At 42.6% G+C, this 22904-nt stretch overlaps 1 protein-coding gene across 2 annotated transcripts in view; it reads left to right on the top strand.

Annotated features, from left to right (window-relative positions):
• The window catches only part of UXS1 (UDP-glucuronate decarboxylase 1), a 94791-nt gene that overhangs the window by 36509 nt on the left and 35378 nt on the right, over window positions 1–22904 (top strand). The window contains exons 6-7 of one of the 2 annotated variants that reach the window (XM_050754205.1): window positions 12289–12469; window positions 21867–21971. In XM_050754205.1, the coding sequence (XP_050610162.1) occupies window positions 12289–12469; window positions 21867–21971 (286 nt within the window). The remainder of the gene's footprint in view (window positions 1–12288; window positions 12470–21866; window positions 21972–22904) is intronic. The other variant, XM_050754206.1, reaches the window with a different exon arrangement.

Here is a 22904-nt window from a genome sequence, read left to right as displayed (position 1 = left end):
CTGCCTTTTTTGAACATTTCATCCAAATGAAATAATGTGATATTTGGTCTGTCTTCAAGGCTCAGCTCTAGCATGAATCGTACTCTTCATTCCTTTTCATGGCTGAACAATACTCCATTGTATGGATGTACCACATACTGTTTCCCTGTTTCTCAACTGATGGGTATTTGGAGTTGTTTCCACTTGGAGGCTATTGTGAATAATGCTGCTATGAATGCATGTGTGTAAGTTTTTGTGTGGACGTAGGATTTTCAGTTCTTTTAGATATACTTAGGAGTGGGATTACTGGATTGTGTGGAAACCCTGTGTTTATCTTTTTGAGGAAGTATGAAACTTGGGAGCTGTGGTTTTTCACCTTTTCTGGTTCACAGACCACTTTGATGAATACCCTGGGGGCTTCCTTGGCTAATAGTGCTCTTTTTGAACATCAGTATAAACTCACCAGTGAAAGAAACCCTTTTAACTATTAGGTAACAAATTATGTCCAAAAATATTGCATGTTGCATTTTTTTAAAGTAACAGATTTGTTGAGATATGATTCACATACCATACAATTCCCCCTTAAAATGTATAATTCAATAGTTTGTAATGTATTCACAGAGTTGTACAACCATTACCACATCCAATTTTAGAACCCCCTAAGGAAAGCCTATACCCGTTAGCAGTCACTCTCCATTTTCCCCTAAGGCCTTCCACACCCCAATGCCTAGGCAACCATTAATCTGTTTTCTGTCCATGTAGATTTGCCAATTCTGAGTATTTTATATAGATGGGATAATGCAATGTTTGCCTTTTGTGACTAGCTTTTCTCACTTAGCGTGTTTTCAGGTTTCATTCATGTGGTAGCTTGTATCAGTAGTTAATATATTTTTGTTACCAAATAATCCATTATGTGAATATACCACATTTTATTTATACAGTGGGTTCCATACCTATAGATTCAGCTAACCATGAATTGAAAATGTAGTTAGGCCCACAGTGGTTATGTCTGTACTGAATATGTGCAGACTTTTGTTATTATTCCTTAAACAATACAGTATAACATTTTTACGTAACATTTACATTGTATTAGGTATTATAATTATCTAGAGATGATTTAAAGTATACAGGAGGATGTGTGTGGGTTACATGCAAATACTACACTATTTCATATGTGGAACCTGAGCATCTTTGCATTTAGGTATGGGGGGTGGGGTGTGGTCCTGGAACCAATTCCCTGTGGATACTGAGGGACGACTGTACATTTGTTATATGTGTCATAGGGTGACTCTGTTTAACCTTTCGAGGAACTGCTGTTTACCAGAGCAGCTGCACCATTGTACATTTCCACCAGCAGTATATGAGGGTTCCAGTTGCTCCACATCCTCAACACCACTTCTTACTGTCTTTTTGATTGTAGCCTTTCTACTGGGTGTGAAGTGATATCTTTTTGTGGTTTGAATTTGCATTTCTCTGATAGCTCGTGGTGTTGAGCATCTTTTTGTGTGCTTATTGGTCATTTCTATGTCTTCTTTGGAGAAATTTCTATTAAATACTTACCCTATTCTTTAATTGGGTTATTTTTCTTTTCATTATTGAGTTGAGTTCTTTATATATTCTTGATTCAAGTTTCTTATCAGGTATATTATTTGCAAATATTTTTTCTCATTCTGTGGGTTGTCTTTTTACTTTCTTGATGGTGTTCTTTGAAGCATAAATGTTTTAAAGATGAAGTCTGTTTTTTTCTCTTTTGCTGCTTGCACTTGGGTGTGTCTTATTTAAGAAATCATTGCCTAAACTAAGGACACAAAGATTTACTGTGTTTTTTTTCCTAAGAGTTTTATAGATTTTGTTCTTAAGTTTAGGTCTGTGATCTATTTTGAGGTAGTTTTTGAATAGGATATTACATCATCATTCTTCTGCATATGGCTGTCCAGTTGTCCAGCACAATTTATTGAAAAGACTATTTATTGCCCAGTGAATTTTCCTGGCACCCTTGTTGAAAATCATTTTACCATAAATGTACAGTCAAGCATCACTTAACAATGGGGATACGTTCTGAGAAATGCATTGGTAAGTGTTTTTGTTGTTGTTCTGTGAGCATCACAGAGTGGACTTACACAAACCCAGATGGTACAGCCTGCTACACACTTAGGCTGCGTGGTATGACCTATTGCTCCCAGGCTGCAAATCTGTATAGCATGTTGCTATACTGAATACTGTAGGTAGTTTTAACAAAGATAAGTATTTGTGTTCGTCTGTATAGGTCACTTACCACAAACGGAGCTTGCAGGACTAAAAGTTGTTCTAGGTGAGTCACTGAGTGAATCCCTTATAATTAACTAATTTCCTATTTGGTACCTTTCCCTTCTCTTTCCCTGTAGAATCCAGTTACTATCTGGGGTCACTTGCTTTCAGCCTGAAGAACATCCTTTAGTATTTCTTGTGTGGTAGGTCTGCTAGCAATGAGCTCTCTCATTTTTTGTTTATCTAGGGATGTCTTATTTTTGAAAGTTATTTTTGGTTGTGTATAAGATTGTTGACTGCCAGTTTATTTTTACACTTTAAATATGTTGATAGAGTTTGGATATTTGTTTCAGCCTCCCAATCCCATGTTGAAATTTGATCTCCAGTGTTGGAGGTGGGGCCTAGTGGGAATTATTTGGGTCATGGGGACAGATTCTTCATGAATGGCTTGGTGCACACCCCACTGTAATGAGTTCACACGAGATCTGATTGTTAAAAAAGAGTATGGGACCCCCTTCTCCTCCCTCTCTTGCCATGTGACATGCCTGCTTCCCCTTAGCCTTCTACTAGGATTGAAAGCTCTCCAAAGCCATCACCAGAAGCAGATGCTGGAGCCATGCTTCATGTACAGCCTGCAGGACCGTGTGCCAAATAAACCTCTTTGCTTTGTAAATCACCCACCTTCAGGCATTCCTTTATGGCAGCACAAAATGAAGTAATACGTATGCCATCCGCTGCTTTCTCCATTGTTTGTTGTAATGAACCAGCTGTTAATCATATTGGGGTTCCCTTATATGTGACAAGTCATTTTTCTTTTTCTGCTGTATGAATTTCCTAGGATTTGTGTAACAGTTACCACCATCTGAGTGGTTTAAAACAACAGAAATTTAATCCCTCGCAGTTCTAAAAGATAAAAGTCTGAAATCAAGATGTCAGCAGGGCCATGCCTATGTCCCTCTGAAGGCTCTGAGGGGAATTTTCCCCAGGCTTTTCTCCCAGCTTGTCTTATTGCCAGAAATCCTTGGTGTTCTTTGGCTGGTAGAGACATCACTGTAGTCTCTGCCTCCAGCAGCACGTGGGTCCTTGTTTGCTTCTAGTAGTGGATTAAGGTCCCACCCTAATCCGGTAAAATCTTTTCTTAACTAAATACATCTACAGGGGCTTTATTTTCAAATAAAGTCACATTCTGAAGCTGTGGGACAGACATAAACTTTGTAGGACAGTATCCAACCTAGTACAGCTATTTTCAAAATATTATCTTGTCTGTCTTTGGTTTGTGGGATTTCTAGAACGATGTATCTGTGTGCATCTATTTTTGTTTGTGCTCATCCTAATTGCAGTTCATTGAACTTCTTGAATATGTACATTCATATGATCATCAATTCTGGGGAGTTTTCAGCCATTATTTCTTTGAATACGTTTTGTATTCCTTTCTCTTTTCTGATACTCCCAGTGCAGCATGCATGTCGACGCACTTACTGGTGTCCTGTATTTGTCTGGGGCTCTGTGTAGTTTCCTGTATTTCCTCTGATCTTGGGGTTGCATAAGCCCTTTCAATCCAAGTTTGCTGATTCTTTAGCCTAGTTCTAATTGACTGTTGAATCCCTCTGTTGAATTTTTAGTTTCAATTGTGGTATTTTTCAACTCCAGAATTCAATTTGTTTCTATTTTGTAATCTCTCTTTATTATCTATGTACTACTTTAAGTATGGTTTCCTTTCGGTCTTTGAACACTTGCCATTACTTTTAATGGCAAAAACTGCAGTTACTTTTGCACCTACCTAATATTTATGGTGGTTGCTTTGGTGTCTTTGTTATATCCAACTCTGGGGACTTCATACAGACAGTTTTTATTGATTTTTTTTTTTTTTTCTGTTTGTGGGTCACCCATTTCTGTTTCTTCACATGTCTTGTAATTTGATGTAGAAAACTGGGCATTTTAGGTAGTATATTGTAATGTAGCACTTCTAGATACTGTGCCCTCATCCCAACCCCCACCTTCCCCAACTTGTTTTATTTTATTTACTTGTTTTTTTGTTTAGTGACTTGTCAGGTCTACTTTAGTGAAGTGTTCCCTATTCCCTCCCCGCCACTCCAGTGTGAAGCTTTAACTGTTGATCCTTGGAGGATGTAGCCTTGGCCACACCCCCTGGGATGATGGTGGCTCTAACAGGCTCATGTTGACAGTCTCTTTCCCTGATTTCTCTATTAAGCCTGTGCAGTATCTCACCCAGCTGTTAGGCTGCCGGGGTTGCTAGCTAATTGCTTTATTTTTCAACAAGGCTGTGTGTTTTAAATTGCTCTTCAGCCTGATTCAGTTAAATTCTGTCCCCTTGGCAGGGGTGGATTTTGAGACCAGTCTTTGAGGTTTCTTAAGTGTCCTCTGCCTGGTTCTTTCTGTTAAACAAGCTGGCCTTGGATTTAGCTTTTTATTCTCATGGATCTACTGCCTTCTATGTATTGCTTACCATCTGCATCTCCGTTGTTCTTGAGAGCACCCTTATGCTTGAACTTCTCCACTTTTGAAATAAAGTCAACTCCCTTTAGGGAGAGCTTTTGAGTGCACTGTTTTCAGTACCTCTGTCCCCCAGGAAAACCTCTGAACCACTGCCCTGAAGCTGGGGTGGGAGCAACATCTCTGTTTTATAATCAGGGTGCTGTAGCCACTGATTTTTTATCCTTGCCCCTCTTGGCATGGAACTTCTCCCTTCTAAGTAAGTTGGGGCAACCGTGACTGGAATCCTATTATTCTCAGCCTTCCCTGTCTGGGAAGTACTGCCAAGTGGCCCTTCCTAGTGAGATACCATATCTTTTGAGTGGGAGTCTCATTTTCTTGGCCACACCCAGCACATTCCCCACTCTAAACTGTGGGGTTGGACTCAAGTGTTGCGTACTCTTGCTGTTCTTACTTAATTTTATATTTTCTTTCTTTCTTTGTTCTTTTTTCTTTTTTCTTTTTCTTTTTTTTTTTTTTTTTTTTTTTGAGGTGGAATCTCGCTTCATCACCCAGGCTGGAGTGCAGTGGCACAATCTCGGGTCACTGCAACCTCCGCCTCCTGATTTCAAGTGATTCTCCTGTCTCAACCTCCCAAGTAACTGGGATTACAGGTGTGCTCCACCATGCCCAGCTCATTTTTGTATTTTTAGTAGAGATGAGGTTTCACCATGTTGTCCAGGCTGATCTTGAACTCCTGACCTCAGGCTATCTGCCCACCTCAGCCTCCCAAAGTGAATTTTATATTTTCTTGAATACATGTTACTTCATTTGCTGTACATGCTTAGCACAATTTCCAGAGACTTTTACTGGTTATTTAAAAAAATAATTTGGACCATTTATGGTTGTTTCCTTGGGGAACAGGTCTGTGGAGCACTTTACACTGCAATTCTACAAGAAATGATTTATATATGACCTTGATGTTGAAATGACTAGTACACAGGTTGGTTTGTTCTTTTACCCATCACCTAGGCTGTAGGACTTTGCATCCCTAAAATATTATTGTCACTCCTGAATTGATATTAGACTATTGCCCCATATAATCTCTCTATTCTTCTGGAAGTTACATAAAGTCTCTTACCTTTTTGAGATGGCTTACATAACTCGCTGTGAGCAGACTCTGAAGTCTGTTAATACTTGTATGTCCCTCTTTTGAGATTATTTCTATTGCCTCAAAAAGGCATATGCATTTGAGCATGAATTTGGAAATACATTAGTGTCTCAAGTAGCATAGACAAATTAATTTTTCTAATGTTTTGTTGCCGTGTTGTCAGACCGATCACAAATCTGGTAGTCTACTCTTCTTAGTTTGTTTTGTGCCGCTGTAACAGGTTACCACAGACTGGGTAATTTGTAAGTAGAAATGTGTTGGCTTATGGTTTGGAGGCTGGCAAGTCCAATATCAAGGGGTGTTCTTGCTGCATCATCCCGTGGCAGAAGGGCAGAGACTGGGTGAGAGAGACAAAGGGGACCCAACTCATCCTTTTACACATAACCCACTGCCACGATAGTGACATAAATTCGTTCATGAGGGTGGGGCCCTCATAACCTAATAACTTCTCATCAGGCCTCACCTCCCAATACTGTTGCATTGGGAATTAAGTTTCCAGTGCATGCTTTTGGGGGTACACATTCAAACCCATAGCATTCTGGCTGTGGTCTCTAGAATTGATGTCCTTTTCACATGCAAAACGTATTTATTTCATCCCAGTAGCCCAGCATTTTAACTTGTTCCAGCACCAATTCGAAAGTCCAAAGTCTCATCTAAACATCATTTGGGTAAAATTCAAGGCATGATTCATCTGAAGGCAAATTCCCCTTCAACTGTGAGCCTGTGAAATCAAAACAAGTTATCTACTTGTAAAAGACAATGGTGGAACAGGCATGGGGTAAACATGCCCATTCCAAAAGAGAGAAATAGGAAAGAACAGGGTAACTGGTCCCAAGTAAGTCCAAAACCCAACAGGGCAAACAAGATTCAATCGTAATGCTCCGGATCATCTTTCTTGACTCCATGGCCTGAGTCCTGGGTACACTGGGGTAGGGGTTGGACCTCCAAGGCCTCTGGGAGCCCCAGCCCTGTGGCTTTGTTGGTCTCAGTCCACCTGGCAGCTCTCATGAGTTGGAGTTTTGTGCCTGTAACTTCCTCAGGCTGGTGTTACATGCTGGTGGCTTTACAGTTCTGGAGTCTTAGTGGCAGCTGTATTACTGCAGTGAGTCTCTGCCTACCCCCGCCCCGGCCCCCCACCACCTCCCACCCCGCCCCAGGCTATTTGTGACATCCTTTGAAATCTAGATGGAAGAAGCCATGTTCTCATGGCTCTTGCATTCTGCACACTTGCAGAATTAGAGCACCACATGGACACCGCCACCGTTCACAGCCTGTATCTTCCAAAGTGGTAGCTTGAGCTGTGCCTGGACTAGCAGGAGCCACAGCTGTGCTGGTTGAGGAGTGTTAAGGGGAGCAGAGACTTGTGGCAGCACAGAGCAATGAATGCTGACCTTGAGCACCTCTCTGGAAACGTTGGCCTCAAGGTCCCAACCTACCTGGAGGATTTCTGAAATGCCTTCAGGGTCGTTCTCCCGTTGTGTTAACGGACAGAACCTGGCTTCCTTCTAGCCATGCTAATCTGTGTATCAAAGAGTCAGTTGTCTGCACTCTCCCACACTTTTTCATTCTTTATATGGCAAAGCTGGGGATTAAAAAAAATTTTTTTTGTTCTCTTTCCCTTTTAGTTATACAATCTGTCTTTAAACCATTTTTTATTTTACTCTGTGTAGTTAAAAGAAGTCATGCAATTCTTTTAATATTTTGCCAGAAATTTCTTCCACCAGATATCCTAGCTCATGGCTTGTAAATTTTGCCTTCATAAAGCCAGAGGACACAGACACATTTCAGCCAAGTTCTTTGCCACTTTGTAACAAGGATAGCCTTTACTCCAGTTTCCAGTGATACGTTCATCATTTGCATCTGAGACCTCATCAGAATGACTTTCACTGTCCATATTTCCAGCTGTTCTGATCACAACCATATTACAAGTAATCTCTAAGAAGTTCCAGACTTCCCCCATGGCTCTTCTCTTCTGAGCCCTCACCACTGTCTCTTTAACCCTCCATTCACAGAAGTCTAGGCTTTTTCTACCATGCACCTCCGGATTCTTCCAGCCTCTACTCATTACCTAGTTCCCAAGCTTTTGCCACATTTTCAGGTGTTTGCATAAGCAACCATCCCACTTCCCTGGTACCCATTTTCTGTCCTAATCCTTTTTGTGCTGCTATGACAGAGTACCTAAGACTGGGTAATTTATAACAGAAATTTATTGACTCATGGTTCTGGAGGCTGGGGAGTCCAAGAACAAGGGGTTGTGATCTGGTGAGGGTCTTCTTGCTATGTCATCACATAGTGGATGGGTAAAGAGAGGGCAAGAGAGAGACCAAAGGGACTTAACTCATGCTTCTATGCGGAACACGCTTCCACGATAACAAACTCACTCCTCTGATAATGGCATTAATCCATTTACTTCACCTCATGGCCTAAACACTGTTACACTGGGGATTAAATTACCAAAACCTGCTTTTGGTGGACACATTAAAAGCACAGCGGCACTGATACATGAATGCTTGCCATGAATTTTATTATGTACACGTGCAATGATCTTCCTGTCGATGCTGAGTATTGTAGAATTTATTTTGCTTTACACATCACCACAGCAAACAGACTTAGTTTATTCCCCCTCACCTGCCATTTCATAGGTTAGTCGCATTTCCGAGGCATTTGGCCTATGAGTCTGGTATATTGTTGCTATAACTTGAAGCCTTTTCAGCAAATTGGTAAGCCTTAGAACAGCTTCAACAGAAAGAGAAGGCTTGCTTTGAAATGCATTTTTTGATTTTTTGCTAATTTGCTAAGCATCACGAGTTTGAATGCTGACCTTGAGCTACACCATTTTAGCTGCCTGTTGGCACCCACAAGAGCGAGCCAGAAAGCACACTGAGACAAACCCCTATACTAGAAAGCCATGCAAAGCTGTGTAAGTTCTAATCCATCTAATTGTAAGAGGTCTTACTTCTTTTCTCATATTCTCTTTTGGGTATTAGCTCCTTGTTACTCAAAGAGTATCCTTGGGTTTGGTGATTAGTGTTCCTGATAGAGCTTTGTAAGTGCTAAGCTTTCACCAAATTTGTTTCTATTTGAAACACTTGCCTAGTGGGCTAACATTGATTAGGATAAAAAATTGCATAACCATCCAGCTATGTTATATAAATCTTAAGTATTTTAGGTAGAAGGAAATTACTTCAGAAAAAAAAAAAATTCCCATGCGTTTTAGTCAAGCCAAGGTGCTTCCAACAATTTTATGTCAGTACTAAGACTAGTGAGATGTTGGAGATGATCACATATAGTTTAATATGCTGCATCTCTGATATCTCAGAACTGTCTGCCAGGTATTTTGGGCACAGAAATGATGTTAGAATGCCACTGAACATTTTGTTTTCAGAAATATTTGCATATAGAGAAACAGTTACATTAAAAGGGGCTAAATTTCTTTTTAAAAGTTGCAAATTTTTAACTGTAAAAATCATGGAAAACTTGGAAAAATGCAGTAACATGAAGATAAAATGAAATCTCATCCTGTGAGTTAAGCTGTAGTGGTGAGTCAACTTTGAATTTCAATTATTTTTCTGGAAAATCCTTTTTCATAGTCATTGTTCAGGTATAGCAGTAGAATGTGGGAGCTCTTAAGATGAAACACAAACCAGACAAATTGACAGGCAATAGAGAGCATGTAATTAGAAAGAGTATAGCTTTCGTCTATCCCAGCTAGTGATCTCTGAGGATTTTAGTCAAAGACATAACTTCTCTGGGTGTCAGTTTCTTATCTTGAAGGCAAAGAGGATTTGGAAAATGTTGCTATTGGTAAAGCCAAGTGAAAGCTATCAAGCATGAGGATGCCTGGTCTCACCCATCCTATCTTAACCATTTGATTCACATTTCATCAGAGCATATGTAATATCTATGTGGTGGTTAAGGGATGGTTATTCTTGATGTTGGCCTTGTTAACTGAAAAACCAAACTCTAAAATATTTTAGAGGTTTATTATGAGCCAGTATGAGTAACTGCAGCCCCAGGAAACACAAAACCAAGAAGTCTTGAGTAAGTGTGCCCGAGGCAGGCGGATTACAGTATATACATTTTAGGGAGGCAGAAGTTACAAGGAGGTATAAATCAATATATAGGGGCTTTACATTGGTCTGGCCCAAAAAGACAGGCTATTTTGAAGTGGGAGCTCATAGGTATAGGTGGGTTAGGAGATTATGTAATTTATTTTATTTTATTTTATTTTATTTTATGTATTTATTTTGAGACAGGGTCTCTCTCTGTCACCCTGGCTGGAGTGCAATGGCACAATTGCCGCTCACTGCAGCCTTGACCTCGCTGGCTCAGAGATTTTTTACTTTGTAATTGGTTAAAGGCGTAAATCTTTGTGTAAAACTTTGGAGTCAGCAGAAAGGAATCTAAGTTGTGACAAGGAAGTCTGTTCACCAATACACTGGGTCAGAGTGACCTGGAGGGATGTGACTTAGCTCCTGTCTGGCACGACCCTAGGTCCTGTTTATGATCTCTGTTTTAACATTAACGTTGGTCAGTTATGTCTAAACTCCAAAAGATAAAGTATAGTGAGGCATGTCCAATCTCCTTTCACATCATGGCTGGGAACTCAGCTTTTCGGATTTCTCTGGGATTCCCTTTGGCCAAGAGGGAGTCCACTCAGTTGGGGGGACTTAGGATATTTATTTATTTATGAGACAGAGTCTTGCTCTGTCACCCAGGCTGGAGTGCAGTGGTGTGATCTCAACTCACTATAACCTCCACCTCCTAGGTTCAAGTGATTCTTCTGCTTCAGCCACCATAGTAGCTGGGATTATAGACGTGTGGCTAATTTTTGTATTTTTAGTAGAAACGGGGTTTCACCATGCTGCCCAGGCTAGTCTCAAACAGCTGGCCTCAAATGATCCACCCACCTTGGCTTCCCAAAGTGTTGGGATTACAGGCATGAGCCACTGCACCCAACTCAGATGTCATTTTTAGTTTATACCCTCCCCTTACTTCTCCTCTGCCATTTTTGATCTTTTTCATCCAGGTGACTTATTTATTTATTTATTTATTTTGAGATGGAGCCTCGTTCTGTCACCCAGGCTGGAGTGCAGTGGTGCGATCCACTGCAACTTCCGCCTCCTGGGTTCAAGTGAGTCTCCTGCCTTAGCCTCCCAAGTAGCTGGGATTACAGGAGTGTGTCACCACGCCCAGCTAATTTTTTGTATTTTTAGTGGAGATGGGGTTTCACCATGTTGGCCCGACTGGTCTCAAACTCGTGATCTCAAGTGATCTGCCTGTCTCAGCCTCCCAAAGTGTGGGATTACAGGTGTGAGCTACCACTCTGGCCAAATCCAGGTGGCTTTACTCTCTCACCCGTGGTGAATATTTCATTGTGTGTGAGATTTCATTTATTTTAAACAGGAGTTTCATGGAGAATTACATGTTTTAAAACCATAGACCTAGGAGTTTGTGTACTTTTATTTTAGGTAGAAAGGATTGCCGTCTTCCTATTAATTCTTTCAGTTTGAAACAGAAGGGTGAAATGAATGAGAATTTTGGTGAAGAGAAGGCAGAGTAGAGAACAGGATACAGCAGGCTAGAGAATCGAGTTGCGCGTGTCAAGTCTGTTTTCTGAGCCTATTCTTTTCACTCCCACTGCCTATAACCTTCCCCCAGATGAAATTCCCTTTATCCTCCTCCAGTTACACCATTTAATTGGAATAAAATACCTGTGTTCAACTTAAAAGTATTTTTCAAGCGCGGTTGACTTTTCACCTTTGCAGGGGTCTAGGTTTTGTTATTACCGAGTTTCTGTCAAGACCCCTCACAGCTGCCTCATCGTGCTCTGTGGCTGGGAGTGGATACCACACTGTGTTCAAATCACCACTCAGAAATTAAACACACAGTGGACTTAGGCGTTTAGGACTTTAGTCTACAAACAGCATGTATTGCTTATTAATTTGTTCTCGTAAACAATTTAAAAGATACTCGTTTTTCATGCGGTTTTTGAATCTCACTTAAATATTAAGTTTTTTTTGTGGGTAGTTCACCAAATCTCTGCATTTTGCAGATTGCTTTTTCTATAAAGTAATTTTTAAAGTTCTCAGCAGTAATATTAAAGCCATGTGAGCTATGCCCAGCATCCCGTTTGTTATAAAACAAGAACCTTTGACTAATGGGAAATTCTCTGTCAGCGAAGACATTTTGAAATTTGTAACTACGATTTTTCTGTATTCTTCCCAGAGCAGGATTTTGAAATTTTAGGCTGCTTAGGAGTTTAGAGATAGTATGACCTCTTTGTTCTGCAGTGAGAGTCAAGGTGCTACCTTAAAACCTTTGCTGTCTCCCTTCTCCGCCTTGCTCCTGCGTTTTAAGTCGTGGCTACACCAGACATGTCTCTCCGTGGAGCTGGTCCTCACTGTGTTCTCATGTGCTTTTTCTGGGAATGTTCCGCACACGCTGTCCGGATGCAGGTAACCGGAGGCGCAGGGTTCGTGGGCTCCCATCTAACTGACAAACTCATGATGGACGGCCACGAGGTGACCGTGGTGGACAATTTCTTCACGGGCAGGAAGAGAAACGTGGAGCACTGGATCGGACATGAGAACTTCGAGCTGATTAACCACGACGTGGTAGAGCCCCTCTACATCGAGGGTGAGTGAAAACTGCACCTTGTTATTATTCAGAGCTACGCAGGTGGCCTCGCCCGAGCTGCGGGATCCCTGAGGGTAAGCTGTCTGGCTCAGCACGTTGAAAGCTATGTTGGGTTTTATTTTTGAAACGTCTCAATGTGTGTGAGGTGCTGTCCTAGTCTCTGTGGTAACGAGTGGTTATAACAGTGTGAATAGCTGTCTTCTCTCCTACATGACACCCCTGGTCCTGAACTTCGTGGACTTGTCGAAGTAACTTTCCTGTAGTGCACATCTGCTATGATCTGAATGTTGGTGTCCCCCCAAATTCATATGTTGGCATCCCAAGCCCCACAGTGGTGGTGTTAGGAGGTGAGGCCTTTGGAGGTGACCAGTTCATGGAGACAGAGCCCTCACAAATGGGATTAGTGGTTTTATAAAAGAGGCCTCAGAAAGTCCCCTTGGCCTTTCCACCGTGTGAGGACATGGCGAGAATATGCATATATGAACCAGGAAGCAGGTCCTCACCAGCACGCACTCTGCCAGTCCCTTGATCTTGCTAATTTGATAGAAAACCAGTGGTTCAATGTACATTTCTCCGGTTACTAAATATGGTTAGACTTTAACATGTTAATTCATCAGGGAAATACAAATGGTTTTGTTAGTCCATTTAAAAAATATTCTTTTAGTATGAGTTCTTTGTAATAGGAATGTTAACTGTTGGGCTTAATTTAGCATTTTTCCCACAAAGGCAAAGTTTTTGCCTTTTCGTTTGATTGAAATTTTCTAACACAGTGTCATCTGTTCATATCCCTTTTGCTGTTTCTTCTGTTCTCTTTCTGCTCTAACCATTCCAAGGTTAGATGACTATTTAATATTTAGAAAGCAGCCGTGGTGTTATTTTGTTGGTAGGTTTTTTGCTTCGTTTTTAAACATTTAATTATGTAAGCTGTTTGGGGTTCATTTTGGAGCGAAGCTGTAGTTTTTGTAAAGTGTAAGAGGCCATGTAGATTATAGCTCAGTGGGCTCACTTTCCTCTTGGACTTCCTCCTGGGATTGCTGTGGGGTTAACTGAGGTCATGCGTGTGACAGGGCCTGGCAGGCAGATTCTCACAGGTCCCTGCTAAGATGCCCCTTCCCATGGTTCAACCCAAGATGCTAGGTGGTGCTGTCACAGGACTTTGCTGATGGAATCATGGTTATGAGCCAGCTGGCTTTAAAATGAGGATGATCCTGGATTATCTGGGTGTGCCCCCACATAGTCACATGAAGCATCAAAGGCAGCAACAGAGAATGGAAGAGTCAGGTAGAAAGATTGGATAGGAGAGACACCACGGGGAGACCAGGCAGAAGGGAAGCTGGAGAGGTTTGCAGTGTGCGAGGGACCTGACCTACCCTGGCTGGCTTTGAAGGAGCCGTGAGCGGGAGAGTGTTGCAGCCTCTGGAAGCTGAGACCAGCTGCCTGCTGAGAGCTTGTAAGGGGACCTCAGTCCTGCAGCCTCAGGGAACTGAATTTTGCCATCATCCTGAATCATCCTCTGAAGAAAAGGAACACAGCCCTGCTGACACCTTGATTGCTGCCTGCGGGGAGGCAGAGCCAAGAACCAGCTGAGCCACACTGTGCCCGGTCCTGTAGACCTGTCAGATCAGATCATGAGTGGATATTTTTTGAGCCTCTGAATTTGATTAGGCAGCACAGCACTGGGCCCTCATTTCACTAAGTGCTGCCCAAATTACACCTTTTTTTTTTTTTGAGACAGAGTCTCGCTCTGTCACCCAGGCTGGAGTGCAGTCATTGAGGCGCCATCTCAGCTCACTGCAAGCTCTGCCTCCCGGGTTCACGCCATTCTCCTGCGTCAGCCTCCTGAGTAGCTGGGACTATAGGCGCCCGCCACCACGCCCGGCTAATTTTTTTGTATTTCTTAGTAGAGATGGGGTTTAACCGTGTTAGCCAGGATGGTCTCAATCTCCTGACCTTGTGATCCAACAGCCTGGGCCTCCCCTAAATGATACCTATTAATATTACTACTCTCTTCTCTTTTTTAGCACATGGCAAAAAATATTTATTTTATGACACTGTTGTTCATATAATTTCAGTACTACCGAGAAGCCAGAACCTAATAAAAATGGTGTTTTAATAAGTAAATTATCTTCTTTAACTGCGAGCTTTGATACCATAGCTGCTCTAGGCCATTTCCACCAATTCTGTGACTGTGTGTAAGACACGCATACAAACATACACATACATGCAAACACACACACACACGCCCACACACTGAATGAAGTCATACAGTAAATAATTGCTGTTTTGTCCTTTGTTCGGAGTCTTGCATTCCCTCAGTTGGCATGTATGTTGGGAGAGCATAAGATAAGCTTCTCTGCCTCTGTAGTTTGAATCCTGTTTTCTACTTTCTCCTTCAGCGGGTCCTCAGCCTTAGCATCAGGTCTTCTGTGCCCTTGATAATTTCCTGCCTGCTGCCCCCTCCATCTCTTCACTCTTTCTGCCCTCACAATGCCCACTTCATCCAACAATGCCAAAGTGTACCTTCCTTTGAAGCCCACATGAAACATTCTCCAAGATTGATCATATTCTGAGCCATAAAGGACACCTCAGCCAACCCGAAAGTATAGAGTCCTATAAAGTGTCCTCTCAGACCAGAGTGGAATTACACTGGAAATTAGTAATAGAAAGATACCTGGAAAATTACAAAAATATTTAGTGATGAAACAACAAACTTCTACATAACATATGGGACAAAGGAGAAATCTCAAGAGAGATTAAACATACTTTCAACTAAATGAAAGAATTAGGTTTCTTGTTTATATATTTGATAAAGAATGAGATGGAAAAGAGTCTGAAATATTTTTCTCTTTTCAAAAGAATCTTTTTTCCTCATGATGAAAATAATACATACGTGTTAAAGAAAATGTAGAAAGGTATTTTACAAAGCAAATAGAAAATTATTTTTAATCTTTCTACAAACTGTTGAGGAAGTGGGCTGGGCGCGGTGGCTCACACCTATCATCCCAGCACTTTGGGAGACCAAGGAGGGTGGATCACTTGAGCTCAGGAATTTGAGTCCAGCCTGGGCAACATGGTGAAACCCAGTCTGTACCAAAAATACAAAAAGTTAGCCGGGCGTGCTTGTGCATGCCTGTGGTCGCAGCTATTCAGGAGACTGAGGCATGAGAATCACTAGAACCCAGAATGCGGAGGTTGCAGTGAGCCAAGATAGTGCCGTTGCACTCCAGCCTGGGTGACAGAATAAGACCTCATCTCAAAAAAACAAAAACAAAAAACCCATTGAGGCTAACATCCAGTTGTTTTCCTAAATGTGATTTTTTTTTTCAAATTAAAAGCGTGCTTAATAGGTAATACGGTTATATGGTTCAATTATTTTAAAAAATAAATGGAAAAGATGGTTAGGCACAGTGGATCATGTCTGTAATCCCAGTACTTTGGGAGGCTGAGGCAGGCAGATCGCTTGAGTCTAGGAGTTCCAGACCAGCCTGGGCAGCATGGCAAAATCCTGTCTCTACAAAAACTAGCCAGGCGTGGTGGCATGTACCTGTGGTCCCAGCTACCCAGGGGGCTGAGGTGGGAGGATTACTTGAGCCCGGGAAGTCGAGGCTGCAGTGAGCCATGACTGCACCACACTCCAGCCTGGGTGACAGAGGAAGACCCTGTCTCAAAAATAAATAAATAAATAATAAACATAAAAATGGAAAAGATAAAACTATAAAGTCTTCCTCTTGCCAGTTCTCAGCTCTCCTCAGGAAACAGCTGTTGATCCTTTCTTTGTATTCATCTGCAGTGTTTGTATGTGACCCAACTAACACAAATAGGTATTTATAGTTCTCCCTTTTTATATAACCTATTGTGTATTATCCTGAATCTTATTGTCTTCCACTTACTGTGTCCTGGTGATCTTTCATATATATCATATATAGAGACCTTTTTTGGCAGCTGCTTAGTGTTCTGTTTTGTGACTATACTAGCTAGATCTCTTTACCAAGACACGGGTTTTTTTCCCCTCAACATTACTTGTTAGCAAGTTGCCTTCTTATGAATATATTGTAATTTCCTTAGTCCTGTGTTGTTGGATCTTTAGGTTGATTGCAGTTTGGGGCCATCATAAACCATGCTTCAGAAAGCCACGCATCTGTGTCTCTGTCATCATTTTCATAGTACACTGGCTTTCCCAGGGTCCTGCTACAGAGCACCTGTGCTTCCCCGAAATACTGTCCCAATTTACTTTTCCACCATCTGCATAAACAGTGATCTTGAGACCAGCGTTTCCATGGGAAACAGGAAAAGGCAGAAATGCGCATTGTGTCATGGGAAGACCAGTACTGGGAACTTGTAGTATCTCTGTTGAAGAGGTCCAGGAAAATAAAAGAAGGAAGTGTCCATAGCTAACCCTTAACTATATTCCAAGTGCTATTCTAATTGCTGTTTATGGTTGGCAGGTTTAATTATGTCAATACTTGTGCGAAGTAGGCAGCTATTTTCCTCATTTTTTAGGTGAGGAAACCAAGACGTGGAGTCCTTTCCATTACCTGCCTTTTGCCTGGATGCTCGGTTCCTATGGAGGGCTAGGGGTGGGGGCACCAGGAGAGGGAAGACAGGAGAGCCAAGCCATTAACCCTGGGTGCCCCCCGCTAAAGAGGAGGAGTGGGAACAGTGTTTGCCAAGGGGATTGAGTCCATGTTTATGTAGACATTTAAAGCATGCAGCTCCGATTAGAATATTTTTGTTGAAGTATCATTTAGAAAATTTTTTCTCAGCTTTCAGTTTATATTGCAAATGTAAATAAAATTGCAGTGGCGGCTCTTAGAGATCTCCCTCTGTTTAATTTGGAGCTGTGGAGGCTTCCTGTGGAGCAGCCTAGGACACTGGAAATTCTTTCCCCTGCGGTGGCTTCACAGGGAAGGTGACCCCCTCGCTCAGAACAGCCGACAGCACTGGCGGGCAACCCCAGCTCCCGGCGGCCGAGCCGGTTTCTAGTGTGCGCAGCCTTTGCCCTAAGTAAATACATTTGACATGAAATGAAGGGAAAATCTTGCTGTTTTGCTTCTTTGTGCCGAGAGAAATTTGGTCTTTATACTTTGAGAAGTTCTGTATCTTCTTCATTCCCGTTTTCCATCCTAAATACTGTTTCTGGAGACGGAGACGAGGGCCATGCTGTGAGGCTTCACGTTGCAGAGAGGAACATCTCGTTGGGGAGTATTTCTGTAAAACCTCTGACTCGAGTGTAGGAAAAGAGAATTCGACTGTAAGTGTCTTTTATGATGGGAATTGAGTATATGCTAAATAATCACGTGAGTTCACAGAAAGAACTAACCCATTGTTTTGCATTTTAGTGTTTCCTTAGTCTTCAGTCTCATGGTACAAATCCTTAACTGGCCCTTGGCACCAAGTTTCGTAGAGCGTGGGAGTGGCCCAGAATGAGGCTTGACACAGACTATGTCACTAACTTAAGACAAAATTAAAAAGAAAATCAACCAAGGAGTGGAAGCTATAGTCAGTTTTTCTGTGGAAGAGGTTTTTTTGGTAGAAGAAAATGCTTGATTTCTCCGATGTGTTCTGAACAGTGGTTTCAGGTTATTCCGAGCTGTTCTCTTCCTGCGGTGATTTTTTTTCTTCCCTATTTATGTGTCATTTATGTGGGTTTTGGGCACAGTGAAATTCAACCTAAGACCCTATAGGGAGTTCATTCGTGGTTTGACTGGTTGGATTTTCCTGGTCAGAATTCACAGAAGGGCCGAGCAAGTTGCAGCCGTGCCCTTACTCAGCCTCTTCCCAACATAAAATTACCCTGCTTTCTGGTAGGAATGCCGCTGATCATTAATTGGAGCTCTTTTAGGCTCATTTCTTGAGACTTCTGTTTTTCTAGCTGAACTCCCAGCACATGGCTTTGTAAATGTGAAAGGTCGCGGCAGGGTCTCTGAGTGGTCTCTGAAATGGCTGTGTGGGCACCTGTGAATGGGCTGCCTTTCTGTCCCCCTTTGACTTCCTCTCCCCACCTCAGCTTGGAGTTTGGAACATCAAGCTCATGCGTGGTGTACTCTGAACTGTGCAGCTGACATGTTCCAAGGGCCTCTGTCCTGGGTTGTGAGGGTTAGAGGGTTAGCCTCGCTGCTTCATTTACATTCTGAAGCCGGTTGTTACTAATGTTACTTCGTGTTTACCTGGCACCCCTCATTGCTGGTTATTGCCCCTGTTCTGAATTTCCCCTCTTTTCTCCCCTTCAGAATTGCTCAGCAGACTACTTAACCAACAGACTCTGCTGCAGTGCTCTTTTTAGGATAGGAACTGGAGTTACTGTTAACGTTACAGGAAGAACACATTCTCAGAGGAGAGCGGGTGGTGGGAAACTTTGATTTTCATAGAGTGTTCAGTTTCCTCTCAAATGGGAGGATGCAGCAGCGCCGCTACTTAACTGAACGTCTCGACAGTTTGACGGGGCAGCCCTCAGCCTTCCGGAGCAGCAGTGGGACTGACCTGTCCAATGAGGAAGAAACACTGAACCAGATGGACTGGCCTTTGGGGATGGAAAAACCCCAGTTTACGCTTAGTTCTTCTCTCAGCTAACTTTTGTGGAGCCCTGTTCCCAAATTGGCTTGGGCCAGAGCACCGTGGAAGGGTATTTGTTGTAAATGGAAGGTTTCCAGGCCCTCCTGGAAATCCTGAAGCGTGAGACCTGCGGTGAGCTCAGGAGTCTGCGTTTGTGGGTGACCAAGGGGGCCTCCCCTCCCTGCAGAGTCCACACTGTGGAGAGCATCAGGAGGGGAAAGGCCTGCGTCTTGTGCTTGGCGAGCTCATCATCTAGTGAGGAAGGCATGTGTGAATCTCGGGACAAGGCAGCGCTGAGCCGTTGTGGACTAGCGGTGCAGGCAAGGGGTTATTTCTGACCAAGGGCAGTGAGAAGGTTTCCCACAGAGACTGACGTCTGGATTGAGCTTTGAAGAAGAAAGCCAGGACTGGAGCAGATGAGGAGGGAGGCGTGCGAGGCTAATGACAGTGGCTTTCTGTTTGATGTCGGGGCGGTTTCCTGTTCTCTCAAGGCACACTTCTTCCCTCTTAGCCTTTCATGCAGTTTCCTGTCTTTCCTTGCCTACCTTGTCACCTCGAGTAAAGATAGTGATGCATAATTTGTTGCGTTAGATCACAGCTCATGCAGAGTTGTTTAGACTCTCTTTGAGGAACGTAGGGTGACCCTGTCTGTGTAAGCAGAAATGCCCGTGAGTGTGAGTCAGGTGGCAGCAGGTTCCAGGTCTCGCCCACCTGAGCGGAGTCTGTGGTGTCGTACTCGGCTCCGAAGGTCTGGCGAGGTTCTTTTTTTTTTTTAATTTTGATTTTAATTTTTAAATTTTGTTTATTTCTTTTTTTGAGACGGAGTTTTGCTCTTGTTGCCCAGGCTGCAGTGCAATGGCGCCATGTTGGCTCACCGCAATCTCCACCTCCCAGGTTCAAGTGATTCTCCTGCCTCACCTTCCTGAGTAGTTGGGATTACAGGTGCCCACCATCACACCTAGCTATTTTTTAAAAATTTTTAGTAAAGACGGATTTTACCATGTTGACCAGGCTGGTTTCGAACTCCTGACCTCAAGTGATCCACCCACCTCGGCCTCCCAAAGTGCTAGGATTACAAGCATGAGCCATCGTGCCCAGCCCTCATTTGGTTTTGAACTTGGCACAGTCACGCTCCAAAGTGGCAGTGGGTATGAGGAGTCATCTTCAGAGGAGGCAGCACAGTGCCTGTTTCTGGGGCTAATGGTCTGCTGCTTCTACCTGCAGCCCTGGAGCTTGGAAGCAGGTGTGCAGGAACTGACCCGATCTGTGCTGGACCTAGCTGGAAACTGCAAAAGATAGCTTGGCCTTAGAATTATGGGACTTTGTGAAAACTGATTTTTAAAAGGTATCTTGTTAAATTACAATTTGTATAATAGAATGTTAGTTCGTATTTTTAGCGGTTTTTCAGCTCAGAATAACTTGTGGGGGTGGGAACAGCAGTCACGGGATTTCCTTTTACTTGGACAGATCCTTTCAGCGAACTTGCATCTTGACAGACCATCAATAATTTTAAAGATTTTGGGTTTTGTCAGTTCTCTTTACAAAAAGATTATTCTTCCCATAAGTGTTGGTTCTATTTCTAAATGAACTCACTGGTTTTCAGGCTTGACTTTCAAATGTTAAAATATATATATACACACACACACACACGTGTATATGTGTATGTATATATGTACATATATGTATATATGCATGTATGTGTGTGTGTGTGTGTGTGTGTGTGTGTGTGTGTGTGTGTGTGTGTGTGTATATATGAAGGTCTAGAGTCTCCCAGCTTGCTTCAGGGTGTTAGGGACCCAGGCATTACCTCACTGGGTGACTAGTGCACAGTCAGGATTGATTGAGAACCTCTAGACTGACCTGCTGCGACTCAAAGGCTTGATCTTCAGCTCTTCCATTCCTAGCATTGGGAAAGGGAAGACAGCAGCAGTTACCTGGTCAGGAGGAGCCCGGAAGGCCCGGGCAGAGGGGCCCCTGCAGATATTCTGACACATCCATGTGCAAGGGAGGACTCATTTTGGCAGCAGAGCTTTCAGATCCCTGTTCCTCACTCTCCTGTGGATGGTGGATATGTCTCCTCACCAGTGGCTGAAAGTACAATGGCACGACATGGACTTTGTCTGAAAGGATGGCATTGCTCCTGTGTGTGTGTCTGTTGCTGCCACTCCACAGTGAGAGGCTGGTCCCCAAAGGCGTCTCTGCTGTGTGCCGGTGTTGCCTGACGTGGATCGGTGCTGGAGGGCTGCAGGTAGTGATGCTAAAGTGAATGCCTGTGCAGGAGGAGCAGGGGTCGTGTGGAATCTGAATTGCTTTGCCATTCATGGCTTTAAAACCCCGTCTCCCTCCCTCTCCATGGTCTCAGGGTCTGGTTTTATGTATGCAGGATGCATAAAAACAAAGGAAAGGCTACTTTCTCCCATAGTTCTGTGTCTTTGGTTTTAAGTCATATTTGCCTCACAAACTAAGAAAAAAATTCATGCTTAATTCTGTGTCTGAAAAATATCAGTCTTCCTTCTGATTTGAGTGCTTTATGTGGGACAAATATTTCAGAAAACAATCAACTCAGTAATCGAATTGACTCTGGTTACACAAGAACAGACTCAAATAACTGACCCAGCACATGTTTTTGTTTCCAGATAATTAGACTTTCTATTTTTGTTTAACCTTTTTCTAATTACAAATGTAAATTAGTTTATATAAAGAATAAAATAACATGATTTCGGTGAAAGATATACTAATACATTTATTATACAGTGTATATCCTAGGAGGTCAGTATTTTTTTAGCGGTTTTTGTTTTGTTTTGTTTTGTTTTTAAGTAATAGGCTTCTGTTTTGTCTCCTTTAGTTGACCAGATATACCATCTGGCATCTCCAGCCTCCCCTCCAAACTACATGTATAATCCTATCAAGACATTAAAGACCAATACGATTGGGACATTAAACATGTTGGGTAAGTTGTCATTTTCTTGTTTTTTGGCTCTTGCTGGGAATATTTTAGACGATTATAAACATAGGACATTGAATCTTCTACTAGAGTTTGATCTGGGTCCCTTATCATCCCTTATCGCCCTGCCTGTGGTATTTGGCAGTTTTGCAGTGTTATTTCAGTGTGACTTTATTTATCATCAGAATATGTCATGGAGGAGATATTCTAACTTTTCATGCATCATAGTAATCAGGCTGCAGCACCCTGGTGTAGGATCCCCTGGGAGTGACCACAGGCGCTTCATGTGACTGACCACCCAGCCTTCCCCTCCTCCTCTCCTCTGAAACCAGTTGATGAATGCCAAGGATAAGTGGCATGCCTCATGCTGGAAAGAGGCAGTGGTGGCTCTCATCCCGAGGTTGGCTTGGCATGGCCTTACACACGGTTGTTTCAGTAGCACTCTTTGAAGGAATGGATGGAGACGTCTGTATGGGATGTTATCAAGATGGAGTACCTGCCCTAGATTGGACTTCAGGGTTCGCATTCATGAAAGATGGAAGAGAGAGCATTGTTAAGGGTGGCCATATGTGTATATTCACAAGTGACATGCCTTAGATTTATAGCTCTGGGTAGTATGCACATATTAATGTTTAAAATTGGAGGCATGCTTAAATTTGGCACAGTTTTTTTCAAAAAACTCTCGGGGTTTTGATTATTTGCAAAGTGAAAGAAAGGAACCGCTTTTTAAAATGGCAAGTAAATGATGGATTTAAGTGTAGGAACATTTAATACAGGTTCTGCAAATAGACTTGGGAAATACAGCACTAAATTTTGATTTGAACAAAACGTGGAGTCAAGGTAATGAAAGGACAGCCAGAGATTGGTTTCTCTCTTAGACACAATATTTTAGGGGGTGGTATTAGTCAAGGTTCTACAGAAGAACAGACCAATAGGATG

Source organism: Macaca thibetana, chromosome 13 (assembly GCF_024542745.1).
Source record: "Macaca thibetana thibetana isolate TM-01 chromosome 13, ASM2454274v1, whole genome shotgun sequence".
In the NCBI taxonomy this organism is placed as follows: Eukaryota; Metazoa; Chordata; class Mammalia; order Primates; family Cercopithecidae; genus Macaca; species Macaca thibetana.
This window is presented reverse-complemented; position numbering and strand designations above follow the sequence as displayed.